We start from the raw sequence: 12383 nt of genomic DNA on the forward strand, positions 1-12383 counted from the left end.
TTTTTAATATAAATAAAAAACTTTTTTTTATACAAAAAATTACAATCAATCGATAAATATTATAAAACATTTATTCCAAAAAGATTAAGTAATAGGTGGGATCCTGCATAAAATATAATTTTATGTCATAAAGTTTACAAATTTTAGATGGACCACAGTGAGAATGTGAGTGGTTAATTTAAAGGTGGTCTGATAAAGATATCGAAGCTTACTCAACAAAGCATGAAGCAGTTTCTAATACACAATCTTACTAGTTGTGTTTCGGTCGCCAGCGCTCTCATAGGGGTGCTGATTTCAAAAACCACTACTTCAAATTATTCAACAATACTCAATGCAGCATGAAGCAGCTACTACTGCTGTATCTTACTGGTAGTGTTTTGGTCGTTGGCTCTTGCACAGTCTCTCAGATTTTCAATTTTTTTTTCAACACTATCTTGTTTCGCTCTCAGAAAGCTATCCTACAAAGACATCGAAGCTTACTCAACACAGCATGAAGCAGTTTCTAATACACAATCTTACTAGTTGTGTTTCGGTCGCCAGCGCTCTCATAGGGGTGCACCGAAATTCAATTGTTAATGATATCAATTCACAAATTGGAATCGAAGATCAGTATGAAATTTAAAATATAAATAAATTTTAATTATATTATTTTTAATTTTTTTAAATAAATATACATATATAAATACATGCATATATACATATATAAATATATACATATATAAATATATACATATATAAATATATACATATATAAATATATACATATATAAATATATACATATATAAATATATACATATATAAATATATACATATATAAATATATACATATATAAATATATACATATATAAATATATACATATATAAATATATACATATATAAATATATACATATATAAATATATACATATATAAATATATACATATATAAATATATACATATATAAATATATACATATATAAATATATACATATATAAATATATACATATATAAAAAAAAAAAAAAAAAAGGTATTGGGGCTTCCAGGCACTTCGTGCCCTCTAGCCCCGAAGATGTTTAGTATAAAGCCGCTTTTTAACTTCACTTAAAATGCCACGTAAGATACGTAAGAGGAAGAGAGCATTGAAACATCCAATAGTAAGACTGACACCACAACAACAGTTGCAACAACAAATGCTGAATGACCCCACTATGTTGCAACAAATGTCAAGCAATCCTATGCTTTTAAACCGAGTCATTGGTGCACAGAGTGGAGGTTTAAGAGCGGCACTTTTAGCGAAAATGGCAGGCTATGGTGGAGCTGCAGACGGAACAGCCTATAACCCTCAAAGTCAAATGAATTTGAGTTCACTCAAAAATCAAATAACAGATGTCAAAAAGTCAAACATAGACATACAGAAGCAAATAAGTGAAAACGAAAAGAAACTAGAATATGACAGACACACAAAGAAACTCAATGAGTTAAACGTAGAGAAAAAGAAGAAAGAAGAACAACTGAAAGAACTAAGTACAGAGGAATATGCGAAAAAAGTGTCAGAAAAAGCAACAGAAGTAGCAAAAATGGAACAAGATGTCATAAATTTGAAAAACCATACTACTCAATATAAAATACTGAAAGATGAAGAGATAAAACAAAAAGCCCTGAAGACATATATGGATAGCGATGAGTATAAAAAAGAAGTTGAAGCAAATGTAAAGGCAGAAAAACTTTTACAGTTGCAAAACCAAACCGTACAGTATGAAAACTTAGCACAAGAAAGTAAAAATAACGACGCGGCTATGCAAAAGGCAATGAAAAGCGCAGAATATATAAAAGCTAACAATGACTGGTTAGATGCCCAAGCCAACGCCAAAGCAGCCCAACTCATAGGGTCGATAAGGACAAAAATACAAGCGGATGAAGACAGTTCAAATGAAGCTTTAACAAATGCTGACTTTAAGAACGCCTTCGAAGCTCTTCATAGTAAGGTGAAACAAGTGAACGACTTCTCATCTGGAAAGAAACTGAAGTCTGAAGGTTTCGACAAAGAGTTAAGAGAAGTAGCACAAAATATGACGAAAATAACAGATGCAGCAACGAGACAGGCAGTTCAAAGTGCCTATGACGCCGTTAGAGCAACTGTTGTGAAAAGTCAAGAAAAAGAGTTACAACAGACCAAAACAGACCTAGTAAATGCTTTCTTAAGAACGAAAAGTCAGATAGGACATTACGCTGCAGATGGAACATATGTGCCAGCTGGTGGAACTTATATACCACCAAACCCTCCAAGAGAAGCACCTGCACCAGGACTACCTAAAACATTTACATCGTCACATGGACACAGACACAGGCATGCACCAAAACCAACACAACAACCAACACAACAACCAACACAACAACCAACACAACAACCAGCACAACAACCACCTCCACAACCAACACAACAACCAACAGTTCAAAACCCTGCACAACAACCACCTCCACAACCAGCACAACAACAACAACAACCACAAACAGAGCAAGGACATAAAAGAAGTAGAGAACAAGGAAACCAAGAATTCTTAAAAATGCTTAAGGAAGAGTATGGTTACCCAGATACTCTTGACTTTAGTGACAGATATAAAGAAGCTATTGGAAAGTTCAAGGAAGGAAATACTGACCCGAACCTATTTAGCTTTATGACTCAGCACCAAATCGAATATAATCTCAAACCTGGAAAATACAAGCTCGCAAAGGGATATGATTTAATAGCATATCATCCAAATGACATGGATGAATTTACTCCGAGATATTTGATGTCAGAGCTAAATGACGATTCAACTATCTTCATGAAACGCGTAAAAAATAGAGACGGAACGAAAGAACAAAGGCTTATGAATGCGGATGACTTAAATAGGGAATTTGTTAAAAACCGTCTTGGAATATATGAAATGCCAGCAGATGAGGTACAAGAAACTCCACAGGAAGAAATAGTTCAGATACAACCAGACATGGAAGAAATAGTTCAGCAACAACAGCTAGAAGAGCCTGAAGGAAACGAACAAGTCACTCCTTTTGGAAACTAACTTCACAGAACTAGATGAAGATTTGGAACAGCCGAAAAATCTTGACCTCAACAAGTTAGCGGAGAATATGAATATTTCAAGAGTCTAAAAAAAATTCGGCTGACATAGTAGAAGAATATCGAAAAATGTTTGCGACATACAAAAGACTCCAACACCAGATGAAAATATTCAGCATAGAATGGAAGCACTGAAAGAAAATGTACACAAAACTACAACAACCCTTTTTACTTACGAGCATTTAACGTTCAATCTTTGGATGAACTCGGTGAAGATAAAAGGTTAAATTTCAAGAAAACATATAGAATGAACATTGTTTAAAGTTCATTCAGAACCTAGCCAAGATGGAAACAAACCTACTTTTGTTTCTGCAGACGATGGAACTACAATGAGATGGGTCATAAAGCTAACCCGGATAGGTGGTCATAAACTTACAACACATTCCAAAAGTTGTAGACGCAATGGAAGTCAATGGTGAACCAGATATAGCTGGTATTTTAAGCGCGGCTTTAATGCCATTGAAAGATATGAAACATGCAGAATATTTTGGACCAGTATGAAATGAACATGGCTGATGGAAACATAACACCTGACGTTCTAGAAACATTTATCTCAAAGAACTACACAGAACCATAGAGATGGTATATTTGGTGAAGAGTTTAGAAAGAGAGTTAGGGAGAGAGAAGGAAGAGAACCTATTGTACATGACCTTGCAAACGAAAGTTTGCAAAATGTCATAAAAACTTACTTTGCAGACAATGAACTGAGAAGGGATGAATATTAGAAAACTCAAATGGACAGTACCAAATGAAATGTTAGTATTTGAAAAACATGTTCCTTGACAAAATAAAACCAACTACAGAAATAAACGACGCAAGACTGAAAGATTGGGTAAAAGCTTTCCCATTCACAAAAGATATTGTGGTAACATGGAAAGAAAACCAGAATGGCTACAAAAACATATATTTGGAAACGAGCTTATTCCATATGGACAGGCACTGTTTGAAGAGCTTGAACCGGAAACTCAGGACAGAGTCATGCAAACAATAGCGACGACTCAAATACAAACTATGACAAACTCTTTCTAGATATAGGTTACCTGAGATGGGCGACCAGAGCCAAAAGGCAAAAAGGCATGGGAATTTGCAACATACTAGATGAACATGAGGCAAAGATGCAACAACTTGAAGCAGAGGGCAAGTTACCAAAGCGACACCAAAGAAGAAGAGTAGAACAAAGTGAAAGTAGTGAAGAAGTAACTTCATCTAGTGAAAGTAGTGGCAATGAAGGAAAAAGAAGAGTTAAAAACTCAGTCAGGAAGAAAGTAAAGCTTGGTCCACGTGGGTTCTATTATGACACATAAACCCAACTATTCTATATTTTTACCCATATGAAATGTACGCCGCTCAGAATATAACGCCAAACAGTTTTTGGATGCTATGAATGGAAATGTTTCGAATGGTATAACGAATGCGACAATGCCATTAGAAGGTCAGAAATAGTTCTGGAACTTACGAATATACAACTGCTGTTTCTTATGGAAACGTAGGTGAGTTTGGAGAAGGTTCTTCAACAACAGTAGATATTGCTTGCGACAGGTTTCATTATTTCTATTGACAACTCTTTCTTATACGTGGAACAAGACATTGAAATAAAACCTTCTGCAAGTTGTCTGACAAGAAAGGTTGCAATGGAATTTTCTATGTCGGATACCAATATGCTCCAGAAGTTTTCATGGGATATAAGATATATTCTAACTCTGACTTAGTTCAAACAGTAACATGGGCAAACTATGAATGGTTCGCTTTGAGAAACTCAGTACAACCACAAGCTAGAGAACAAACAGACCAGTATGCAACTATTGAGAAAATAAGAAGACTTGACCCTAACGTTCCAGGAGTTTATGTTGACCTTTCTGGACAAACTGCAGCAGCAGTAACCAAAGTAAAACTGAAACTTAGAGTTCCTTTGTCATCTTTCCTCATCTTCAGGTTTTTAAGATACTTGCCAAACTGGGCAGGAAAAATTTCTATCGAACTTACTCCAAGCAAAAATAACTTAGTCATTGCACCAACACAAGACCCATTCACTCTTTACTGTAGCTGGAACTGGTGGAGCCAAGTTCTGTGACTTTTGCAAAGACAAAGTTGACTTAGACTTTGGTTTCTCAAACTTCAACACTGAAGTAAACTATTATTTCAATGCTGCTGGAACTGCTTGGGACCCAGTTAAGTTCACATGCGAAAAGTTTGAATGCAAGAGAATAGAAAGCAGACTTGCAGTCTATATGTTGGACCCAGATAGTTCAAATGCTTTAGCTGCCAAATATATTGCAGTTCCACTTATGTTCCCTATACACCAAATATCTGTCAAAGACTTTGCAGGTGAAGTTGGAAACCAAAGTGCTGACCCAGGTGCAAGAACAGATATTGCTTTAACAACTGCAATGAAACATGCAGATACTATGTTTGTACTGTTCAGACGAACTATAAATGACTATTCTTGTTTCTACAACCCTGGTATTAAATATCATATAAACATAGATGGCAAATACTATCCAAGAGAAGAATATTCTACAGTTGAGGATATGAGGTCATACAACTTGACATTAGATGCTATGAACTTTAACAACAACTTCACAACAACCATTAACCCTGAAATGCAAAGTTCTATTATGCCATATGTGAAAGTATGGACTCATACAGGAGGTCAAAACACTCAATATACAAATGGAGACCGTTCAAACTTTTGGCTTGGCATTCCATTTGCTGACTCAGAAGACTTTATGGGTGGTATTTCAACTGTTGGTACAGTTCAAATACAATATACTGGTGACAGAGACGGTCCAGATGAATTGAAAGCAAAGAAGTTTACAAAACCAATAGCACTTTTCACGGAAGATGCTCTTTTGAAGATTCGTTCGATGAAACCTGCTGGGGCTCCTCAGATTGGTATAACGACAGCTTCCATCGAGCAGATTTTGGCAGCAGGTCAGTAAGTTGTTCTTGAACTGACTTCTCTCCGTCAAATATTGACAGTACGCCAGTTTTGATATAATATTGTATTAAAAACTTACCTTTAGAAATATCGGTCAGTTTTGTTGTTATATTTTTGTCAACGTCAAGAACTTTCACCATCTCGGTTATACCAACTTTCTTTGCTTTATGAAAATATTTTGGTTCAGCAAAGACTGCTATTCTATAACATTTTCCATTGTTTGTGTAAAGAACTATTCTATCAATGAACTTGTATTGTTTGTGTGTGTAAACTTTGTTTTGCTTCAATTCGAAGAGATACTCAAATACGTCCATCTTTTTATTCTAAGTAAAATGTCATTTCCGAAAAATAGAAGCGTAAGTGTTTCAAAAGGTTTAATGGCGATGGCAGATGTGAAGTTAAATTCACCAACTCAAACAAACAGTCAAAGTGTTGTTGTCAATGTCAAAGAAAGAGATGTTGAAGTGGGGAAACCATACGAAGACGAAGATGGTATAACAATAGTTCCTGTAAAAGAACAACCAACATACCCTGAAGTTAGCAGAGACTTAAGTTCTGTTGCAGATATTCGAAACGACTACCAACAACTTAAAGACAAACTTAAAACTCAGGAGAAGATTTGTCAAGCTTTAGGTCTAATGTTAAACTTGGTCGAACACAACCCTGTAAAAGTGAACTCATATGTCATCGCACCTCATGAAATTTTGAAAAACTATTGAAACTTTTGACAGAGGCAGACGATATAAACATCAAAGAAATAGAACCCGACATTGCTTGCTGTGGTGTTTCATACAATGTCATTGACAAGATATACGTTATGAAAGGAGGTGAAACGTTGAACTTAAAATATAGTTTCCCAGACGTCATAAAAATATTTGACGACCACAACATTTCATTAAAATTTACTTGCTAAAGTAAATGGCAGAAGACATAGTGGTTTATACTATTACGACTAAAAACCCTGAGTCATATAATTCTATAACAACAAACTTACAAAGTCCTCAAGGACGATATTGTAAACTGACCTTAAACACGATGACGACTAAAGCCTGTTTTGCTCTTTTGACACCAGAAGATTTTATTGTTGTGAATGGTAAAAAATACTCCTTTGAAGATACTTACTCAGATATACCACCAACAGGTTTTGTTGACTTATTTAATACTTTAAGGACGGATGTAACATGTGCTGCAACTAGAGCAGGTTTCATTATGTTTGGATGTCCGACTGAGTTTACTATAAACGATATGAGCTATAATACAAAACTTATATCTGGTTTTTACTACCAACAGTTTCCTATAACAGGAAAAGGTGTCATACAAGGTTTGTCTGTTCCATTGACTTTAAGTACACCTATTTTATATATTGTTTCAAACTTAGGTTCAAAGTGCTATTCGAATGTCGACAGAAACTACTATGACCAAAAGATACTCATGCGTATAAACAACACTTTCTCTGCTGGTTTGCCTATTGTTCATTCGAATGCAGAGTTTTCAGCTTTAGTAAACTCAAACACTTTAGCAAACATAAACTTAACCTTAGTTGACGCAAACTTTGTTCCTGTAAAACTTTTATGTCCTATGTATTTGTCAATGACGGCAGAAAGTTTCGAATTGGAAGATGCAACTGGTGAAAGTATTGTACTACAAGAACAACTTCAACAACAAATAGCTCAAGAACAACAAATGCAACAAATGGAACAAATGCAACAACAAATAGCTCAAGAACAACAAATAGCTCAAGAATAAAAAAAATATTTTTTTTATTTTTATATAAAAAAATGTACAGAATAGACGTTTCAGATTTTTATGACTTCCAAGCGTTCAGAAATATGTGTCCATTTCGAGACTATAACAAAGCAGTCGAGAATTTGAAACGTTTAGTCATTTATGTCGACTCTGCCCCAGAATGTTATGTCATGAAAGAATGGGATGTAGTCTTTAACAAACCTAAAGCGACAATAGTTTCAGAACAAGAATGTAAACAGAAACTTAAGAAAATAAAAGTCGTACAAGTTGGTATGAAGATGTTAGATGCTTGGGATATCTTATTGTCAAAGTTAGAAGATTTTTCAGTTCGTGGTATAAAGTTCTATACACCTTCTCCAAACTTCTATTCTATCTTCACTGGATATAAATACGAACAAGTAGAATGGAAAGAAAATGTTATAGAAGCTTGGTTAGACCATGTCAAAGAAATTATATGCAATGGAAACGAAAGAGTCTATGAGTATATCTTATGTTGGTTTGCAAACATCTTACAACATCCAAGTGCTAAAAATGAAACTGCTCTCATTGTAATTGGAAAACAAGGAACAGGTAAGAACACTTTCTTTACAGATATCTTATGCAAACTGTTAGAGGGCTATTCGAACCCGAATATGACAAACTTAGAAAACATCTGCGGTAAATTTAACTCTTCAATAGAGAATATGAAACTTATAGTATGTAACGAACTTCAAAGTATAGATACAACAAAAGTTTTGAACTCGGATGCTTTGAAGAGTCTTATAACAGACAAAGTTGGAGTTGTTGAAAGAAAGTATAGAGACCAAAGAGTTTGTGAAAATGTTGCAAACTTCGTCATGGTTTCAAACAACGCCGTTCCGATGAAGTTAGAAAGTTCTGACAGAAGATATGTAGTTGTCAGAACGTCAGAAGCTCATATGCAAGATACAGAATATTTTGACGACTTAGCAGAAACTTTGACACCTAACTTTTACAACCACTTGTTCTCATATTTCATGACATTAGATATTTCTAAGTTCAATCCAAGACAAATTCCACATACCGAAGAGAGACAAACATTGTTAGAAGCAAACAAGAGTGTATATGAACTGTTCATAGATGAAACTGACTTTGAGTGTTTAGATGAAAGGTCATTGTACGATTCGTATAAACAGTATTGTCAAGAGTATGGTTATATGACAGCGTCTAAACGAACATTCTTGGCAAATGTCAAAAGTCTTTTAGATGTTCAGAATGGTGTATATACAAAGAAAAATTTTTCTGAGTAAATTTTAAAAAAAATATTTTTTTTATCCGATAGAAAAGATGACGAAATTCATCTCAGTCAACAAGTACATGTCAGGACTTAAAGAAGAACTAGACCCATTCACATATTTGAATGTTTACTTCTACCATTTTGAAAAGTCTACATTTGACAAAGTTTGGAACATCGAACCAGTTAAGTTTGCTATTGTGACTAAAAATGGTGCGAAATTTGAAGACTTAGACATAGAAGGTTTGTTAACAGTCAAAGAAAGTTTTGACAGAAGGTTTTCAAACCTTAAAGAAGGCAAAGCATACAAACTTGTTATACCTTATGAACCAAAGAAAGCAGACGACTATGAATATTATGAGTCTAAGATAGTTGAAGTTCAAGGTAAATTGGGTAAAAAGATTTTAGAGTCTAAGCCAGTGTTTGCTCCTAAAGAGGAAGAGAACATTGACATTGACCCAGAAATGTTCTAAAAATAAAATTTTATTTTTACATGTCAAATTTCTTTTTCTCTGGCTCTGGTTCTTTCTTCTCTTCTTCTACTTTCTTTTCTTTCTTTTCTCTCTTCTTCTTTTCTGGTGGAGTTATGTCAAACTTCTCAGAACCATATTTTTGTAAAAGTGCTTTGTCATTTAATAGCTCTTCTATTCTGTTTTCTATTTCATTTTCAAGAACAGCGCATGTGTCTTCTTTGCATTCTAAGAAGTTTTGTTGGACTTCATCTCTCCAAGAGGCGTCATCTCTGTCAACAAGTCTGTCATTGACAAATTTTAAGACTTCTCTGCTTAAGGTTTTATGGTTCTTGTCATATTCCCAGAAACAGAACTTTAGAACAAATTCACCTTTTTGTTTACACTATGTAAGATTTTATGGTCGACAGATGTTTTGCTGTCGAAAAGCTTGTCTCGAATATAGATAGCGAAATCGCTAGACATTTCCTAAAAGATAAAAATTTTAATTTTTCTAAAAATATGTTAGAAAAAAAGTTTGCTGACATTGACAAGAAATTTGAGAATGTTTTAAACAAGAACAAGAGGAAGTTGGAAAATGCTCAGATAAAACCCATACATGACAAGTTCCTATTTGCTCAGAATGGTATAACAGGTCTAATTGCACCGCCTGGGTCGGGTAAGACTTTCACTTATCTTAAAATGGCTGCACAACAACAAGAACTAGATGAGAAGAACCCATTCTATGAGTTAGTAGTCATTTGTAGTACTTCTGGTCAATTTGACCAAACCGTAAATTCGTTCAAAGATATTATAAAAAAGTCTAAGTTAGTATGTATAAAAGATACTGAGTTGTTAGATTGGATAAAGAAGTACCAAAGAAGAGTTTTGAAGTACAATGCTATAAATGAGTATGTCAATTCTAAGTTTAAAGACCCAAATGAGGAAATGCAGAGAATATTAGAGAAGAAACACTTCCGAAACAAACAGAAAGAGATTGAGTACCTTTCGAAGAAATTGCAATCTTACGATTGGAAGACTTACCCTCACAGATGTCTTCTTATCTTAGATGACTTTGCTTCTCATCCTTTGTTAAAGAACAGAGAACAAGACATGTGTCGAATTCTCAAGAAGCTCAGACACTTTAACATTTCAGTTGTCATTTGTGTACAGACAGCAAAGAGTTTAAGTAAGGATGTAAAGAGAATACTTACTGATATCATACTTTTCCCCGGATTGTCCGAAGACGATTTCATGGAACTTATGAAAGAGTCCATGGCAGGTAAGTTTGACAGACATGAACTATGGGAGAAGTACAAAGTCATACAAGACCCTCATACTTCTTTCAGAATTCATATCTACGCAAACAAAGTTCAAATTGTAAAAAGTCAAGCGTAAAAATGTAAGTGTTTGAGTCTTAGTCTGTTGTGGTGCTGGGGCTGTCGGTTCTTCTGGCTTTGGAATGGACTCGGTTGGTGGTACGTCGGACATTCGTTTGTGTCCTGTCGGATGGAAGGACTTTTCCTGTCGGAAGGAAGGACTTTTCCTGTCGGAAGGAAGGACTTTTCCTGTCGGAAAGAAAAACTTTTCCTGTCGGAAAGAAAAATTTTTCCTGAAGGTCGGCCAAAAAGTTCTCAATTTTCGAAAATTTGAATGGTTTACGGACGGACAACAGAAAAAATTTTTCCTGTTGGAAAGAAAAACTTTTCCTGTCGGAAAGAAAAACTTTTCCTGTCGGAAAGAAAAACTTTTCCTGTCGGAAGGAAGGACTCGGAATGCCAGAAGGAAGGACTTTTCCTGTCGGAAGGAAGGACTCGGAATGCCAGAAGGACTCGAATGCCAGAAGGACTCGGACAAGACAATTTACCTTATAGAGCTACCTGAGCCATCTTTGGTGTCAAGCTTGAAAAATAAATGGTTCATTTACTCTTCCTCTTTGAAGTTATCGAAATACTCTGTTATCTTTTCCTTCAGTAGCGGTAAATCTTCTTTGAATGTAAGTATTGTACAACCTTTCATATCATAGTGTGTTTGAGGTAACGTATCTTGAACTATCTGTTTAACATCTTCATTCGGTGTCATTGAAATCGGTAAGTTTTCGCGATAGAACCAATTTCTGTCAGATTTGTAAATCTTAGCTAAGTCGTAAAAGCTTTTGTTGTTTCTTCTGACTAAATGAAGCATAACCATATCTCTGTCTTCTTCATTTTCCATCTCTTCAGTGTAAATCATATACTTATAGTTCTTTTCCTTTCCTTTTGGTACCGAACGTGGTATTCTTTTCTGTATGTTTTTGTCTTTGGATTCAATGACTTCATCTTTTGCTTGAAGTTTCCTTTCCATCTCTTCACGTTCTTGTCTATGAATTTCGTCAAGAAGTCTGTAAATATACCAAGCATAACGAGGCGAAGCCCACATTGCAACAGCATTTACAAGAAGTCTATGTACATACCAACCTCTCAAAGCAGGAGCCAAATTTTTACGATTTTCATGTGTTTTATGCAAGGCCGAGAATTCTCGGTCTAGAGAAATTTCACTCAAAAGTTCTTGTGTGCTTTGGTTTTTGAACCAGTCGTCTGCGTGTTTAGTGTCTGGAGCAAAACAAGCCGTCAAAATACTTTGCATTTGGTACATGTCATCTTTGACCGAACGAATGAGACGTAACTGTTTGTTAAACTGAACCCACTCGTATTCTTCACTTATGGCTTCATGAACGATAGCAGTTGTTGTGTTCTCTGTTGTTGTCATATCTGTCTTTACATACAAAATAAAAAAAATATTTTTTAAAAAACTAGCGTTATTTTCTATCTTGTATAAAAGACCAAAAATAAACGCTTTACATGTATTTTTCAGCAACTTCGTCAAATAATTTTATAGCACTATCTATCTCATCTAC

At 34.9% G+C, this 12383-nt stretch overlaps 7 protein-coding genes and 2 pseudogenes across 9 annotated transcripts, besides 1 other annotated feature; 6 read left to right on the forward strand and 3 right to left on the reverse strand.

The window, feature by feature from the left end:
- Positions 1-3374: 3374 nt before the first annotated feature.
- Positions 3375-12383: part of a mobile genetic element that runs on past the window's edge.
- TVAGG3_0903950 (protein of unknown function, DUF4106 family) lies at positions 5388-6041 on the forward strand (the record flags this gene model as incomplete). Its single annotated transcript, XM_051251447.1, has 1 exon — positions 5388-6041. The coding sequence occupies one exon, from the start codon at positions 5388-5390 to the stop codon at positions 6039-6041; it is 654 nt and encodes a 217-aa protein (XP_051077021.1).
- Positions 6418-6741, forward strand: TVAGG3_0903960 (protein of unknown function, DUF4106 family; the record flags this gene model as incomplete). Its single annotated transcript, XM_051251448.1, has 1 exon — positions 6418-6741. A coding segment is annotated over one exon (324 nt), but the record flags the coding sequence as incomplete, so codon positions are not given.
- Positions 7076-7768, forward strand: TVAGG3_0903970 (uncharacterized protein; the record flags this gene model as incomplete). The annotated part of the gene is made up of 1 exon (XM_051251449.1): positions 7076-7768. A coding segment is annotated over one exon (693 nt), but the record flags the coding sequence as incomplete, so codon positions are not given.
- Positions 8385-9054, forward strand: TVAGG3_0903980 (annotated as a pseudogene). Its single transcript has one exon. A coding segment is annotated over exon 1 (670 nt).
- On the forward strand, positions 9092-9422 carry TVAGG3_0903990 (protein of unknown function, DUF4108 family; the record flags this gene model as incomplete). The annotated part of the gene is made up of 1 exon (XM_051251450.1): positions 9092-9422. A coding segment is annotated over one exon (331 nt), but the record flags the coding sequence as incomplete, so codon positions are not given.
- On the reverse strand, positions 9528-9734 carry TVAGG3_0904000 (uncharacterized protein; the record flags this gene model as incomplete). The annotated part of the gene is made up of 1 exon (XM_051251451.1): positions 9528-9734. A coding segment is annotated over one exon (207 nt), but the record flags the coding sequence as incomplete, so codon positions are not given.
- On the forward strand, positions 10010-10885 carry TVAGG3_0904010 (protein of unknown function, DUF4106 family; the record flags this gene model as incomplete). The annotated part of the gene is made up of 1 exon (XM_051251452.1): positions 10010-10885. The coding sequence occupies one exon, from the start codon at positions 10010-10012 to the stop codon at positions 10883-10885; it is 876 nt and encodes a 291-aa protein (XP_051077026.1).
- TVAGG3_0904020 lies at positions 10907-11376 on the reverse strand (annotated as a pseudogene). Its single transcript has one exon. A coding segment is annotated over exon 1 (470 nt).
- TVAGG3_0904030 (uncharacterized protein) lies at positions 11411-11830 on the reverse strand (the record flags this gene model as incomplete). Its single annotated transcript, XM_051251453.1, has 1 exon — positions 11411-11830. One exon carries the CDS (start codon positions 11828-11830, stop codon positions 11411-11413), a length of 420 nt encoding a protein of 139 aa, XP_051077027.1.

This window comes from Trichomonas vaginalis, chromosome I (genome assembly GCF_026262505.1).
Source record: "Trichomonas vaginalis G3 chromosome I, whole genome shotgun sequence".
Classification (NCBI taxonomy): domain Eukaryota; phylum Parabasalia; order Trichomonadida; family Trichomonadidae; genus Trichomonas; species Trichomonas vaginalis.